This window comes from Desmodus rotundus, chromosome 9 (genome assembly GCF_022682495.2).
Source record: "Desmodus rotundus isolate HL8 chromosome 9, HLdesRot8A.1, whole genome shotgun sequence".
Classification (NCBI taxonomy): Eukaryota; Metazoa; Chordata; class Mammalia; order Chiroptera; family Phyllostomidae; genus Desmodus; species Desmodus rotundus.
The window spans coordinates 92,581,820-92,599,475 of record NC_071395.1 but is presented as its reverse complement, the minus strand read 5'-3'; the positions used below and the strand labels follow the sequence as shown (position 1 = coordinate 92,599,475).

General features: G+C 36.9%; 1 protein-coding gene across 1 annotated transcript in view; it reads right to left on the bottom strand.

Annotated features, from left to right (window-relative positions):
- The window catches only part of MED13 (mediator complex subunit 13), a 98,316-nt gene that overhangs the window by 16,511 nt on the left and 64,149 nt on the right, over window positions 1-17,656 (bottom strand). Inside the window, exons 14-23 of the mRNA XM_053910930.2 lie at window positions 17,343-17,557; window positions 16,552-16,748; window positions 14,863-15,779; window positions 11,135-11,296; window positions 8,787-9,010; window positions 7,226-7,415; window positions 5,624-6,086; window positions 1,659-1,878; window positions 797-988; window positions 398-621 (exon numbers count right to left, since the gene is read on the bottom strand). Of these exons, the coding sequence (XP_053766905.1) occupies window positions 398-621; window positions 797-988; window positions 1,659-1,878; window positions 5,624-6,086; window positions 7,226-7,415; window positions 8,787-9,010; window positions 11,135-11,296; window positions 14,863-15,779; window positions 16,552-16,748; window positions 17,343-17,557 (3,004 nt within the window). The remainder of the gene's footprint in view (window positions 1-397; window positions 622-796; window positions 989-1,658; window positions 1,879-5,623; window positions 6,087-7,225; window positions 7,416-8,786; window positions 9,011-11,134; window positions 11,297-14,862; window positions 15,780-16,551; window positions 16,749-17,342; window positions 17,558-17,656) is intronic.

The following is a 17,656-nucleotide window of genomic DNA, read 5'->3' as shown; positions in this document are numbered from 1 at the left end:
GGACCAGCCCATTCCGCATCTCCACCCCTCCTACCAGTCTGGATGGATGTGGTTTCTTTACTTCCATAGTTGTCAGACTTCCATTCAGCTCAATTTCTGACGGTTCTGAGTGATGGTTCTGTACTTTAGTTGTAATTTTGATGTAGTTGTGCAAGGAGCTGTATTTACCTATGCCACCACCTTGACCAAAAGTCTCAATCAAAATTAGTTTTAATTCTCTTGATTATACAATATAAATATTTACTACAAAACAGTGAGAATACCCACAATCCAAAAACTTAATATTTTAATGTACATGACTTTCAAAAGTTTTCTATTCATTAAAAATAAAATGTGATTGTGTATGAATTTTTTAAAATGGGATGAGATAATGATACATTTAAAGAAATATAAGTACCTATTTGGAACATCGATGTTAATGATACAAGTTTCTAAAAGTTCTCCATATAGATCTGTGCAAGAAGCAAGAATCCATCTTTGATCATGTGATAAACAGTACCCCACAAAAAGAACATTATATTTCTGTCCGGCTTCTCCAAATGTTTCCCCTAGCTCTGTCTGTTTATCCTTCACTGGAGCCAGAATAAAAGGAGGTGTATAAAGGCGAATACACTCTGGTCTCTATAAAACAAAAAAATAAGATATTATGGTATACACAATCATACTGAAAATGTGATACATTCTCTCTACCCAATTGAAAAATAATTGGAAACTGAGAGCTAAACAGATAACTGCATTTAGTTTTGTATAAAATGTACAGTTTTTTAATAACTCTGATCATGGGACACATACTTACATCAGGACTTTTAAGAGCAATTTCCATGGCTAAACCTGGACCAAACCCAGTCAATGTTTTCACATTGGTAGATGTTGGAAGGGGTCTCCGACACTGGGTAAAGACCGAAAAAGCCAGGGATTTTAAATGCTGGGTATAGATTTGTCTATCTTCATGCTTCACAGGTTGCAACAGGTACTGACAAGGAACAATCTAAGAATTATAGGCAAATATTACAAATGTTAAATTTCTAACAAGATAATTAAAAAGGACCATGGGTATAAAACTCTAAAATCTTTACAGAAAATTTAAACAAAACCAAATTAAAATGATAAGCTAAGAATTCTATAGGATTTTAACAGTAAATTTTACCAACAGGCTATGTAAAAACCTTTAAAAATTTCTACAAAGCATTATATTTATACTGCTATTAACTACTCCTGTTAAGAGTTTATAAAGCCATAATTCAAGATCTCTGCAAATAACTTAATATAGTTAAATTCTTTCTACTTTTATTTGCAACCTGTCTTATTTAGAACTCTAGCTTATGTAAGTCCATACTGTACTTTTGTATTTAAGTTTATGAATTTAAAAACTAGTTTATAAAGGTGACACAGGAGAAACATTAATGTACTTATTGCAATCTTTGCTTTCCATTAGTATGGTGGTTCCTTTTACTTTCCATTACTATGGTGGTATAATTGCAAAGTCTATCTTTTATAAGCTCTCTAAAATTTCTAGTATAATATCACTTAAAATAAAATCAATATACTAGAACTTGGCTTTTAGAAAATCATTTTAGACACAGACTAGTATCTCTGAAACTTCTGTCAAAATCCAACTGTTTTACATAAATTTTATCTGCAACATTTATCATTCTTACCTGTACAGAAACAATATTCTTCATATGAGGAGGAAGAGTCTGGACCATTTCTAAAAAGCATCGAAGTAGCCCCAGAGTCCATACGTTAGAAGAATTAGTGCTCTCATCTTTATTTTCATATGTAAAAGGATCAATTATATAAACGACAACCGCAGGTGGGTACGTGATTGCATGTGAGTCACCATCTGTGGGGATACCCACTTTATCCCGATCCATCGTGCTAAAGTTCAAGGTAGAAATAAGATAGTTAAGAAAAAAGTTACACTATAACCAGAGACATTGAAGTTAAGAACAATCTAACAATAGCCAGAGGGGAGTGGGGAGGGGACAGTGGGGAGAGGGGTTTACAGGAACTACTATAAAGGACACATGGACAAAATCAAGGGGGAGGGTGGAGGTGGGGGAGGTAAGTGGGTTCAGCTGGGGTGGGGTGGAGGGATGGGGAGAAAATGCAGACAACTATAATTGAATAACAAGAAAAATTAAAAAAATAAAAAATAAAAACAATGAAAAACATGATTACAATTTAAAAAAAAGAAAAAAGTTATACTATATCTTTCTTGGGTAGGATCAAAGAAGGTTCTTAATACCTCATCCCCTCCCTTTCAGAGAGCCTTTCTAAAAATGAAGGACATCTCTTTCTCTTCATAAACACTATATGTACAATTTCATGGTGTACAAAGATTTTTGTGTTGAGGTCTTGCATTAAAAAAAAAAAAGAATTCTTTAAAACCATAGAGTATGAGAATATTAGAGCTTAGTGCTTTGGTGATAAAGATGGGTTAAATGGGCTGCCCAAATCACAAAGCTGGCTAGAAGCAGAGCTAGTCTAGAAAGAAATCAAGTTGCCAAACTTAGTCAATGTTCCACTACATTTTTAGCTATACACATTCATTTGATACTTAGTAACTTCAAAGTGAGTAAGATTCATTCTTAGATGGTAATATTTTGGAGAACCAAGATGGCAGCGTAGGTAGACACACTGCGCCTCCTCGCACAACCAGAACTGACATAAAATCGAACGGCAAGGAAGTCTGACACCAAGGAAATAAAAAATAAACATTCATCCAGACCGGTAGGAGGGGCGGAGACGGGCAGCCGGGGCGCAGAGGACTCGCATGGCCGTGGCAGGACCGAGACTGGCGGAGTGTGGGATGAACGGGGCAGGCAGTCTGACCACTAGCAGACCCTGCGGCCCCACATTCACACACGGATAAACCGAGAGGGCTGGACTCAGAGTGGCGGAAAACGGGGCAGGCAGAGCTGCGGGTAGCACCCCAAGGCCCCATATTCGTGCACAGATAAACCGGACAAACGGCGGGGAGCGAAGCAGACCGCATAACCCAGGGCTCCAGCTCGGGGAAATAAAGCCTCAAACCTCTGATTGAAAATGCCCGTGGGGGTTGGGGCGGCAGGAGAGACTCCCAGCCTCACAGGAGAGGTCGTTGGAGAGACCCACAGGGGCCTAGGGCGTGCACAAGCCCACCCACTCGGGAACCAGCACCAGAGGGGCACAGTTTGATTGTGGATAGCAGAGGGAGTGACTGAAATCCGTGGAGAGTGGAGTGGGTGCCATTGCTCCCTCTCAGCCCCTCCCCCACATACAGCATCACAGCGCAGCAACCTGCCTTACCCCGCCCCCGTGAACACCTAAGTCTCCGCCCTTTAAAGTAACAGATGCGCCAAGACAAAAAAAAAAAAAAGTGGCCCAAATGACAGAACACTTCAAAGCTCCAGAAAAAACACAACTAAGCGAGGAAGAGATAGCCAACCTATCGGATGCACAGTTCAAAACACTGGTTATTAAGACGCTCACAGAATTGGTTGAATTTGTTCGAAAACCAGATGAAAAAATGAAGCCTATGCTAAGAGAAACAAAGGAAAATGTACAGGGAACCAATAGTGATGAGAAGGAAACTGGGACTCAAATCAACGGTGTGGACCAGAAGGAAGAAAGAAACATCCAACCAGAAAAGAATGAAGAAACAAGAATTCGGAAAAATGAGGAGAGGCTTAGGAACCTCCAGGACATCTTGAAACGTTCCAACATCCGAATTATAGGGGTGCCAGAAGGAGAAGAGGAAGAACAAAAAATGGAAAACTTATTTGAACAAATAATGAAGGAGAACTTCCCTCATCTGGCAAAGGAAATAGACTTCCAGGAAGTCCAGGAAGCTCAGAGAGTCCCAAAGAAGCTGGACCCAAGGAGGAACACACCAAGGCACATCATAATTACATTACCCAAGATGAAACAGAAGGAGAGGATCTTAGAAGCAGCAAGAGAAAAGGACACAGTTACCTACAAAGGAGTTCCCATAAAACTGTCAGCTGATTTCTCCAAAGAGACCTTATAGGCAAGAAGGGGCTGGCAAGAAGTATTCCAAGTCATGAAAGGCAAGGACCTACATCCAAGATTACTGTATCCAGCAAAGCTATCATTTAGAATGGAAGGGAAGATAAAGTGCTTCTCAGATAAGGTCAAGTTAAAGGAGTTCATCATCACCAAGCCCTTATTATATGAAATGTTAAAGGGAGTTACCTAAGAAAAAGAAGATAAAAAATATGAACAGTAAAAATGACGGCAAACTCACAGTTATTAACGACCACACCTAAAACAAAAACAAGAGCAAACTAGGCAAACAACTAGAACAGGAAGAGAACCATAGAGATGAAGATCACATGGAGGGTTGTCAATAGGTGAGTGGGAGGGGGAGAAGGGGGGAAAGGTACAGAGAATAAGTAGCATAGATGATAGGTGGAAAATAGACAGGGGGAGGGTAAGAATAGTGTAGGAAATGTAGAAGCCAAAGAACTTATAAGTATGATCCATGGACATGAACTATAGGGGGGGAATTTGGGAGGGAGGGGGTGGGCAGGATGGAGTGGAGTGAGGGGGGCGGGAAATGGGACAACTGTAATAGCATAATCAATAAATATATTTTTTAAAAATGTAAAAAAAAAATGGTAATATATTTTTTTAAGATAAGATTTTATTTATTTTAGAGAAAGGGGAAGGGAAGGCGAAAGAGAGGAAGAGAAACATGGATGATGTGCGAGAGATACTTCGATCAATTGCCTCTCACACGGCCCCAACTAGGGACCTGGCCTGCAACCCAGGTATGTGCCCTGACTAGGAATTGAACCGGTGACCTTTCAGTTTGCAGGCTGGCACTCAATCCACTGAGCCATACCAGCCAGGGCATAATGGTGATATGATTTTTTTAAAACTTCAAATATATTGAGATATTCAAGATGAATGGATCAATATGGGTAATTAATAGTTCGTTTTTACTCACACAAACGAGTGTAACTTTGAGCAAAACTGCATCCAGGTAGCTGAAAGATATAATCATGCTCAGGCTAACCTAACCTATAAATCAAAAGGGAAGCTCACTCAAAACCTTCTTCATTAAAGGAATAAAGAGAGCCGCAATCATCTTTGTTGACATAATTAACTCAAGCATGTGGAAGCATTGTATGTAAAGCACCTAATGTGCTTTATATCTTATTTTTCTCACTTTATAGATAAGGAAACAGGCTCAGAATGGTGAGATAACTTTCCCAAAGTCACAAAGTTAGTAAATGGCAGAGCTGATATTTAAATTTTGGTATGACTCTAAGCCTATGACAGACTGGTTGAATAATGACTTTCTAAATCACAGGAGTGATTTGCATAGGCAAATCTACTTGACAGTTGTGTCACAGAGCAGATTCAAATATCATAGGATAATTGGACTGAATGGCTTTGAAGATCTTAATTCCCAGCCTGAGATTCTAGGATTCTGTGATAAAGACTTAATGAAGAATCTTCATTATAATTTGTACATAAAATACTGAACATAACAAAAACAAAATTTCAAGGATGGGACCAGAAAGTTCTTTTTGTTCATTCACAATGACTTTCCTATTCAGACAAAAAGCATCATATACTTATATTTCTGCAGAATTAGTGCATTTAAAAGTACCTTTCAGATACATCAGGATGTGGCTGAGTGGGAAGAGAAGATGACTCTCCAGAAACCCCAGCAGTCTGTAGAGCTGATGACTGTTGCCCTCCTAGCTGGCCATTCTGAACTGTACTCGTTTGCGTAGACATGGATCCTGCAGCACTACTGTTCATACTGCCAAAGGGTGGAAATGAAGGTAGTTTATTTGATGATACTCCACTACTCAAGTTGGAGGATGATGAAGATGAAGTTGAAGTTGTGGTCAAAGTTGAATTAGCTGTGGCAACTGAAGAAGACATGGTAACACCTGAAGTCATTGTCATAGTACTGCTCGCTGAAGACGTTAGGGTGGCAGATGGAGTATTAGCATTTCCAGGATTTGTCATCTGAGGTGGAGGAATCAAAGACTGACTTGTAGGGGCAACAAAATTTGGCTGGGACAGTAGAGAGCTGTCCAATGGCTGGGAAGCAAGATAAGGACCTAAAGATAATAAAAACAGGCAGGGTATTTAATTCTTTATTTTACTGATTGGCTCTTCATTTACTCAACTACATGAATAATAATATGTAGTTGATGCTTTTTGGTAATTACACTCCCTAAGTTGCTGGTTAAGAGTGTAGCACATACTAACTTTCTATTTTGCTAGAAACTGAAGAAACAAATTTTAAATGGAATTGAAAGATAAACCAGCATTTTCATGCAAAATAAATGGCTTCCAAGAACGAATAATAAAATTCTATTTCCTAGGCATAATTAAATGTAAAGAACAGTATCTAGCAAATTTTTATCAAACAATTCAAAGAGTTCCTAAATCACAAGTTAATAAATATTGACTACACTGGGAGCTGATTAAACACAGGGTCCAGCACAAATAACGCCCCTTTTTAATTACAAAATCATAAGCACGTAATTCTGTAACATAACAATATTACACGCAAGCATTACATATGACATTTTAGGTGAAATGTTCAAATTAAAACTATAAATTATTATACCCATATAATTACCCTACCAACCACACTCAAGCAGGCATTACTTCTGTTGGACCTTATATAAAAAATGTCATCATGAGTTTCAAATTAGAGGAATGTCTAAGGAGATTCAATATTTTGGTTCTGTGTCTCTTTGGATTAAGCCTAAAGTCCATTGATATTTAATTCAAGAGCATTAAAAACAACTCTTAAATAGCTGTCATATTCTTAGTTCCAACAAAGAACTGTTTCTTCGTGTTACAGAAGTAACTACTACAAGTCATTTTATCTCTAAACCATTAACAAGTCAAGAATCTTAATAAACTTAAATAAAAACACAAATTCTTCAGATCCTACAGAAGCAACAGAAAATTATTTATAATCCATAATTTCCTTCTGCCTGATGGGATCCCTATTGCAGGGATCAGCAAACTTTTTCTATAAAGGGTCAGAAAGTAATACTTTAGGCTTTGTGGGTCACAGTCTCTGTCACAACTAGTCAGATCTGATCTTGTAGTACAAAAGCAGCCAAAGACAATATAAATGAGCATAGCTGTGTTCCATTAAAATCTTATTTACAAAAACAGCTGGTGGACTGGGCTATACTTTGCTAACTCTAGCCTCATGTAGTAAATGCAAATCCAATACCTAGGTCATATCTGCAGACTTGTGCATAGAGCTTGAGTTTAGAAAATGCTTCATTGTTACCATCAGCTGCCTGGGAGAACCATTCTGCTACCAACTTTTCTGACAGTTTCTTTGATGCAGTAGATCCAACTCTCATGATCCCATCTGTCAATAGTCGAGAAACAGGTCTATGTTGACCTAATCGACAGGACTACAAATACACACAAAGAAAGCAGAATTAGTGAAATTAGTAGTTGACTGCACATGATAAAATAAAGCACTTATTTAAAATAAGCTTTATCACACATAATTAACATTTGGGATAAAAATATTAAGGGTGAGATGGTATCACAGGTCTTTTCCCTTTTTACCTTAGAAAGCCATCAAACTTCTTTTAAAATTAAACTATCTCCAATGAAATAAAATACCTAGATAATAATAATGGCACTAGAACCATGTGATTTGAATAATGAAAACTTGAAGAATACAAAAATAAGTGAGCATAAAAATGCAGTCATTTAAAGCTGTTCATCTATCCCAAGTCATGCATATAAATACATATACCCTTAGACAAAATCAAAATAAAAATTGATATATAAATACACAATGTATTTGCCAGTTCCCCCTCCAATTCAGTGGGGTACTGATGTTTGTTGTAAGAAATACACTAGCAAATAAGTTGGCCATAATGGATTAAGAAAATGTAGACAGGATTTCTTTCCTGTAAGACTTTCAAAGGCTCTAAAAATCTAATATGAAGAGTGAATCTCTATAAGGTAATGTAATAATGCACAATGCTTCCTCAAACCTATGTAACTATGGAACTTTTTTCTAGGAAGATGTTGTAGTACTAGTGGTCCAAACAACAGTCTTTGGGAAATGCTTATTTCTACAAACACAATACAGATAACCTTGTAATTAAGTACATTTATAAAAACATTTATAAGTTGTTTAACCAGCACAAACTAACAATTCAGACTGTGAAAGAAATTAAATTTTAAAGACTGGATTTCCAATCATTTATATAGGAAAAGGAAGGTATAATGATTAAGACTTTATGTCCCATAGCACTTTAAATTTGTAATCACTGCACTCAGTGATGGCTATATAACATGAGAATTATAACTTAAAAGATTAGTCAAGAATTTCAGAAAAGAAAGAGATCTTATACAGAGCTAGCATTGCTTTATTTTATATATGAGGAAACTGAGGCCTAGTGGTGGTACCTGAGGTCCTAGAAAATCAGCACTAGAATTTTTATAAATGTAATTTCCTTGGTTTTTAACAATACTACCTTTTATTTTAGAAAAAAAATTACCTTATACGGGACATATATGCTCTCAACACCCCCCACGACCACCAATATGGCAATTACCACCATGACCCACAGCACATGCATCTAACAAAGGATCTGGGTCAAATGCTGTAAAGAAAGCAACTGGCTAGTATAAAAAGTAAACATCTGACATCAAAGAACTTGATGTCATTACTATTCTGTCCAATCAACTGAATTGCCCAGTAATTTATACATAAACATAAAAATAAGGTAGTTTTAAAATGTCACCACTTTTTAAACACCTACCTCATATATTGCAGTAAGATCTCTAAAAAAGCTTTTGGCTCCATTTAACAAGGCTTCATTTTCTGGACATAGTACAACGTATGCTATATCTCTTTGAGATCCATAGGGTTCCAGCATAAGTCTCTCCCAATAAGGGAGAGCAAATGGAGAAAGCACCAGAAAATCATAATCATAACTCAATAAAAATGTGGGGATTGGCAGTGGTTCTGGAGATTCATCAGTTCCTAAATAATAAAGATATATTTTAAGAAAACATTTAAATGCAGGACATGTCTTTATTTAAATGTCAAAAGTAACTGAAATCATTACTGGTACTAAAAATATTTTATTAAAGACAGAAATACTTAAGGCCAGTGATTGAGACTTTTCCAGTTAGGAATTTCCTAAATGTTCTTTAAAAAACCTTTGACTTATACCTTCATTTAAATGCAAAACACTAATTTGAATGAAAAAACTTAGAAGTTTAAAAGAACACATGGGAAGGGAGTTTTATTTTTAATAAATCTGGACAGGGGAAAACCTTTCTAAACTTAAATTTTGGTACAAAAAGAACAATAAACAGAGCCAAATGATTAACAACAAATTGGAAGAATGATTTGCAATGTATATGAAAAGCGATTAATATCCTTACCATATAAAAGGGAACTATAAATCCGTAAGAAAATGACCAAAACCCTAATAGAAAAATGGGTAAAGGATATGAACAAAGTTTACAGAAAGAGAAATACCTCTTACACATAAAAAAGATGCTCACTCCCATGACAAAGCAATTAAAAATAACAGCAAACAATTAGAACATTTATTATGTGCTAGGTACTATTCAACAATCTTTGTTTTTATTAACTCATTTAATCCTCACAAAAACCATATAAGGAAGATACTAATATTAATCTCATTTTAGAGATGAAAAAGCAGAATGGAAAAGTTAAGCAGCTTCTCCTGTATCATACCAAGAGTGGCAGAAGTGGGATTAGAAACCAGGAAATCTTTCCTCACAGTCTATACTATTCTACCTATCAAACTACAATGAAACAACCATTTTCACCTACCTACTCAGCACCCTACTGCCAAGGGTTTGAGGAAAGAGGCATTCTACTAGCAGGAGTTTATATTCATATTATAGAGGGTAATTTGGCAACATTAAAAATATTCACATGTGCTTTAAGCCAGGGATGTTTGAATTATAGAACAATAGTTGTAATGATAATGATGGAGACAATCTATGTGTCTATAAACAGTAGGCTGGTAAAAATAATACGTTTAAAGAACAATGGAATACATGCAGCCATTAAAAAAAAGGCCTCCATATGTACTGGTCAGTAACAACTCTGTGTGTGTGTGTTGTGTGTGTGCCTATTATTGTGGTCTTAAAAAGAACGTAAAAATACTATAATGAACCTCCATTTTTCACTCAATGTCAAGTTTTGTATGAGATAAAACTTATTTAGCCATTAATAAAGGAGAGAAAGGAAAATATGAGCAAATCTATCATTTCTGTACATAATGCATTCTAAAACCAGGCACAAAAGTCAGAGATTTCATTGTTAAGAACTATTACTCCAGATATATTTTAAAAAGCTTCAATTACATCCCATCTTTTAGAGCCAATCTTCAACAGTTAAACAGTTTTTAATGTTTTCTATTAGAGTTGACCATAAATCTGCTGTGATGCCACATTGAGAGTATTTATTTGCTATTCTTGTCACAACTAACAAATTTGTCTTTTTTTTTAAATGAGAAGAACATTTTTCCAAGATTTTATTTACTTACTTTTAGGAATAGGAGAAGGGAGGGAGAAAGAAAGGGAGAGAAACATCGCTGGGTGAGAGAAACATCAATTGGTTGCCCCTAGCTTGCTTCCAATGGGGCACCTGGCCCACAACCCAGGCATGTGCCCTGACTGGGAATTGAACCACAACCTTTTGGTTCACAGGCTGCTGCTCAATCCACTGAGCATCACCAGCCAGGGCTTGAGAGCTTTCATCGCTAGTACTATCTGCTCCCTTTTAACTCCATTTTTCATTCAATTCTGCACAATGATGAGTTACAACAAAAGTGGTGTTCAGTCTTTTTAAAATTTTGGCAGTACAATTCTTTCTACACAAAATATCATACTGGTCAGTCTAATATGTGAAAACAGATCTAATGTAGCTCTTCTCTGAAGTGGAGTGGAAAACCCAGCAAAGTGAATACTGGCAATGTTGAAAGTAAGAAAGGCTAGGATTGACCACACCATTTTCAGTCAAGTTTATGCCACAAATATATTTAAAGAAAACAACTGTGTTCATTCAAGTTGGGCACGGAAACTGATATAAAATTAGTCAATATACATATTCTTAATTACTTACCATAAGAGCCTCGGCCTGCCATTTTATGAAACTGTTGCCAAGTGAGAGGACCTTGAACCCCCCACGGCCTTACTGTTCTTTTCTTCTGAATAGCATCCTGAAGAACTGGCTGAAGAGATAGGAGCATTCGAAGTATATCCTGTGAGCACTGCATACTCACATCTACAACCATTAAAGGAATAGTAAGTAAGAATTGCTCTTGCTAACACAAAGAAATAAAATTTTAAGATAACAAGAAATACAGTTAGAGAAGAAGATTAAGCATCTGCTTGACCCATTTTATATATACAAAACTCTAAAAACTCCACCAAAAATTATTAGAAATAAGTAAAGGAACTTTTGCAAGGAACAAAAAATCAATATACAAAATGTGTTGCATTTCTATACTCTAACAACAAAAAATCAGAATGAGAAATTACGAAAACAATCCTACACACAATTGCAACAAAAACAAGAAAATACCTAGGAATAAATTTAACCAATAAGGTGATATACCTATATACTTAAAATTGTAAAACACTGTTGAAAGATATTGAAGACACACAAAAAATGGAAATCTATTTTGTGCTCATGGATTAAAAGAATTACCATTGTTAAAATGTCCATACTACCCAAGACAATCTATGATAAAAAGTAATACCTACCAAAATACCAATGGCATTTTCCACAAAAATAGAACAAACATAAATCATAAAATTTGCATGGAACTACCAAAGACCCCGAATAGCCAATGTCGTCCTTGGGGGGGGGGTGGCGGGGAGCCTGAGCACATCACACTCCTGATTTCAAACTATACTACAAAGCTAAGACACCAAACCATTATGCTGACAGAAAAACAGACACACGGATCAATGGAACATAGTCCAGAGCCCCAAAATAAACTGACACACGTGTACAACTAATTTAAGACAAAGGAGACAAGAACATATAATGCAGAAAAGTGCATTTCTTCAATAAATGGTACTGGGAAAACTGCCACATACAAAAGAATTAAGTTAGTCTACCATCTTAAACCATACACAAAAAATTAACTCAAAATGGATTAAAAACTTCAATGTAAGACCTGTAACCATTAAAATATACAGAAGAAAACATAGGCTGTAAGTTCCTTGACATCAATCTTAGTGATGTTTTGTGAATTTGACTCCAACAGCAAGAGAAACAAAAGCAAAAATAAACAAATGGGGCTACAAACTAAAAAGCTTCAGCACACCAAAAACAACCTCATCAACAAAAAATTAACAGGCAGCATACCTAAAGGGAAAAGATATTAACAAATAATACATCTGATAAGGGGTTAATAGCCAAGATATATAGAGAACTCATACATCTCAACAACAAAAATACAAACAACCTGATTAAAAAGTAGGCAGAGGCCCTGGCCGGGTGGTTCAGTTGTTTTGAGCGTTGTCCTGTGCACCAAAAGGTTGCAGGTTCCATCCTCAATGAAGGCACATACCTAGGTTGTGGGTTTGGTCCCCAGTTTGGGTTCATATGGGAGGCAACTGATCGTTGTTTCTCTTTCACATTGATGTTTCCCTCCCCACTCCCAAATCAATAAAAATATACTCAGGTAAGAATTTTTTTAAAAAGATTTTATTTATTTTTAGAGGGAGGGTAAGGGAGAGAGAAGGATAGAGATGTGCAAGAAAAACACTGATCGGTTACCTTTCAAACACACCCCCGACTGGGGACCTGGCCTGCAACCCAGGCAGGTGCCCTGACCGGGAATCGAACCTGTGACCTTTCAGCATGTGGGACAATACGTAAACCACTAAACCACACTGGTCAGGGCTCATCTATTCTTGATGACTCATTTTTTTCTTACACGTATCAGCAAGCCCCATAGGTTCCATTTCCTAAATATACCTAGAACCTACTATTTGTATTTGTTGCTTCCAATCTAGTCTAAGCTACCACCTTCCTTCTCCTGGACTACTGCAATTACCTCCTAACTGATCTGCTTCTACTCTCACCTTTACCACCCACAATACAATAGCAAACAGAACAAGGATCATGTAACTTCTCTGCTCAAAACTGTCCTACAGCTTCCCATCACTGTTAGAATAAACTATAAGGGCCCAACACATGACTTTGGTGCCTGGCCAACCCTTCAACTTCATCTCCTACCAGTCTCCCCATCATCCAATTCATTCCAGCAACACTGCCCCCTTACTGTTTCTCAAACATACCAAGCACACTACTCCCTCAGGGTCGTTGCCCTGCCTGAAACACTCCTCCCTTGGTCTGCCACATAGCTTATGTTCCCTTTCTTTATGTAGGCCTTTGCTCAAATGCTATACCTCAGTAATATCTTCTCTATCCATACATCTAAAATGTCACTTATTTTTTTGTTGTTTTTTAAGAGAGGAAGGTGGAGGGACGGAGAGAGAGAAAAGAGAGAAAGAAAAAACATCGATTGTTCGCCTTCTCATACACACCCAGTCAGGGCATCAAACCTGCAGCCTGGGTATGTGCCCTGACTGGGAATTAAACCTGCAACCTTTCGGTCTACAGGACAATGCTCCCATCAACTGAGCCACACTGACCAGGACACTCCTGTCTTTTTCCACTCCTTTACCTGTTTTTTCTTTAAAGCACCTGTCACTATCTGATATTATATAATTACCTATTTTATTTTGTCTTCTCACTAAGTTATAGGCTCAGAAGAGCAGGAAATATGTGGCCTGTCCAGAAAAAGTCCAGCCATTGTTAATATAACAAGAATAGTCTGTGCAATATCAATGTAACCTGGCAGCCAAGGAGAGTGGACTGGAATGTGCATGTGTGAACAATGATGACTTCACTGTACTAGTCAGTGGGGCCAACAGACACCATTGAGTGAGCATATGTACTGCGTGGCTATCACATTCAAAATGAGCAAGTAAAGCAATGAATCTGCGTCAAATTTTGCGTTAAGCTTGAACATTCCTTCATAGAAACTATTTAGATGATTCAGAAGGCTGCAACTATGGGCAACTGGTGATTGGCAACTTCATCAAAACAACATGCCCACTCATGCATCCTGTCTCGTGCAGTTTTTTGGCGAACATCAAATCACCAAAGTGACTCAGCCACCCTACAGCTTAGATTTGGTGCCCTGCGACTTTTGCCTTTTCCCAAAACTAATTACCTTTGAAAGGGAAGAGATTTCAGACCGTCAGTGAGATTCGGGAAAATTTAACAGGGCAGCTGATGGCGACTGAGAGAACTGTGTGAGGTCCTAAAGTTCCTACTTTGAAGGACACTGAGGTGTCACTGTCCTATGTACAATGTTTCTTCTTCAATAAATGTCTCTATTTTTCATACTACATGGCTGGATACTTTCTTGGTAGACTCCGTATGCTTGCTTTATTCAACACTATAAAAAAACAATGCCTAGCACATACTGGATGCTCAATAAATATTTAATGAGCAAAGGAATGTTGAATAATGCAGACATCTAGCAACTTCCTGCTAATTAACATGCGAAAAGTACTTTTTATACTTTGACATAAGTACATAATTACAGATTTACAATCACTATACTTTTATTGGTGAAATTCAGCTAAACTGGTAGGAAATTAAAATGTCATTCTTAAAGGAGTTTTAAGCCCAAATTTAAGTGTCTCTCTCTATTAGCTATGTGGGAAATTACCTTTAATACTTCTTCCTAAGAAAGAAAAGCAAAGACAAGCCATACAGCTAACGGAAAACAAACAGAAAAATTATTCCATGAGCATACTTACCATTTCTTTTGGACCAGGGGTGTAAGCACGAACTTTTCACAAGCGCTTCATCAACTTTTCCTCCTGACATGTTATCCATGAACTGACGCCCATGCTCTAATGCAAGGTAGCAGTCATTGCAACAGTCCCGCTCTTCTACACGTACCCAGTTGCTAACTACACCAATTTTGGGAAAAGGATCTTGGTCTGCTGCTCCAAAAGGTGAAAATAAATTAGTGCATTGATCTTGTAGCAATAGTATCAACTCATCAGGCAATTTTTCAGATTCTTTTAGTCCTCCATTAACATGTTCAGCAGAAGTAGCCCTGAGAGCTTCAAAACGCTTTTCTGCTTCTTTGCCACATTCTGTGTTGCGTCCTATGATATCTAGTTCATCTTCAAGAAACAATCCTGAATTGTTTCCAAATTTTCTGTTCATGACAGCACTGAAGCCACAGGTACACCTATACTGTGCTTCCTGCGTTGGATCTGGAATGTAAACTCCAACATCGGCACCTTTGATATTCATGTTGCAGACACAGATACAGCAACTATCAAAGTTACAGTCTTTAAACAAATTCATAACTGATTCTGAAAGAATGAGGTTTACATAGAGACTGTGTGCTTCAGGGATGGAAGGAACAGTTGCAGGTTCAACAGAATTAAGGGGTCTGCATGTGGATGGGGTGGAAGCTGGTGAATACAAGTCTGAATTTTCGTATTTCACTGAACCTTGGGCACTAGCAGGTCCACCACCTCCACGAGGAGTCCTTGGAGTCCTTGGAGTCCTTGGAGTCGGAAACCTAGGAGTAGATGGAGAAGGAAGAATTCCTGCTCCACCATTGCTGGGAGGTGCGCTGCTAGGAGGCATCCCAAAAGAAGTATGAGTTTGAGGTGTATAAGCAGGGCCATATTCTTGATCCATCGTACTTCCATCACTAGCATCACCAAGGTAAAAGAAAATCAAAACATGCATAAAGGAACACATTAGTAATGTGAAATACAACTAAAAAAATCCCAAATATTTTTCGGTAACACTAAAAATTATAAAAGCACAGTTAGTGCAAAAATTTCAAGTATAATTAAAATATATTTCAGGTTAATATATTCACTATAGGAGACTATTGTGGGCTGAGGACCAACCAACTAGTTCCAAACTTACAAATAATCAAACTTAGGAGTCAAACCAGCAACCTTTCGGTTTATGGGACGACACCCAACCAACTGACCACATGGCCTGGGGTGACCGATACATTTTTTATACTACAAATACACATATTTCATTCTAAGATGACACTGATTGTAAAAAAAATAAAATAAAATCCTGATTTTAGAGTTATGTGTGTAAAAAGGGTTAATGACAATTTTAAGAAGCTACCAATTATAAGATACCTCAAAATCACAGATTCTAAATTAGAAAAGTGTGTGAAATATGACAAATGTACAAATGGGAGTGATTTACAATTTTAAAACAAAATAAAGGAGTTTTGAAGACAAAGAGTCAAAGCATAACAACAGTCTTTAAGTTTCCAATAGTTTATCCATATCCAGCTAATTTCATTATAACCTATTAATCAGAAAATAATTTTTTGACTTTTCAAAAACCAGTATCTTTTTACCAGGTACCAGCACACCAGGTACTTCTATGAAAAGAAATAAAGCTACATAAGCATTCATATGCTATGCCAGTAATATAAATCTAAACCATACCCATCTTTGATGAATGGCATTGCTGGCCCTGAAGGAAGCAATTCCAGTTTTCCAACAGTCCAACTCTGACGGTAAATACATTCTTCTGGCAATTTAATAGGAGGCAGACATTGGCTTGGTAAAGTTTTTAGAGGTGCAAACATGGAACATCCCACTAGAACTTGACAATTTTCAGGCTTATAGACATAAGAAAAATCCTACAATATAGACAGTGACATTCAGAATTTTATCTTCCAGGAGGAAAAAAACCCAAACCAATTCTAGCCATTTTTCCCTCTTTTAAACAAATAATGAAATGTAAATATAATTCTTTTCTTAAATACATTCTTAGTAGTGTCAAAACTCAGTCTTCAAAATGGTTAACTACAAAGCTAGAATCAAATAATTTTTAAGATTAAATTTAGTCAAGTAACACTGGTTAATAAATTATATACATTTTATGTGTATAACATTATAATTCAGTAACGCTACTGTGTGTTTACCAACCAAAGTCTCTTTTCCTTCCTTTACCACATATTTGTCCCTCTTTACCCAATTTGCCCCCCACCTCAGCACCTTGTCTGCTCCAGTAACCACCACTCTGTGGTGTATCTGAGTCTGTTTTGTTAGTTCCACCCGAGTGGAAATCATATGGTTTTTGTCCTTTTCATTTGACTTCACTTAGCACAATACCCTCACAACCCAACCATGTTGTCGCAAACGGCAATATCAAATGGTTTTTGAATATAGCTAAAGAAGTAATTCCATATGACATATAAGGTTGTAAATTATTTTTCCAGAGAAATACTTACTTTAATTTCAGAAGGTTTCGGGCTACAGAATCCTTCGTCAACCTCAATTTTGAACTGTGCTCCTGTACTAGAACTATTTCCTTCTAGAACAGTTCCTCCAGGTGTTGTATCCATACTGCCATATTCTTTATTATTCATATTCATTGGGGAAAATCCCATTATATGTTGTTCCAATGATGGTGGTGTAGGATACATTTTATGAAGATCTGCAGTGCCTATATTTAATAAAACACATTTTAACATAAAACTAAAAAGAAGTTAATGTGTTTAAAACAAAGATGTGGAGAACTTTGTTGAGATTAAAAGTTGGCAGA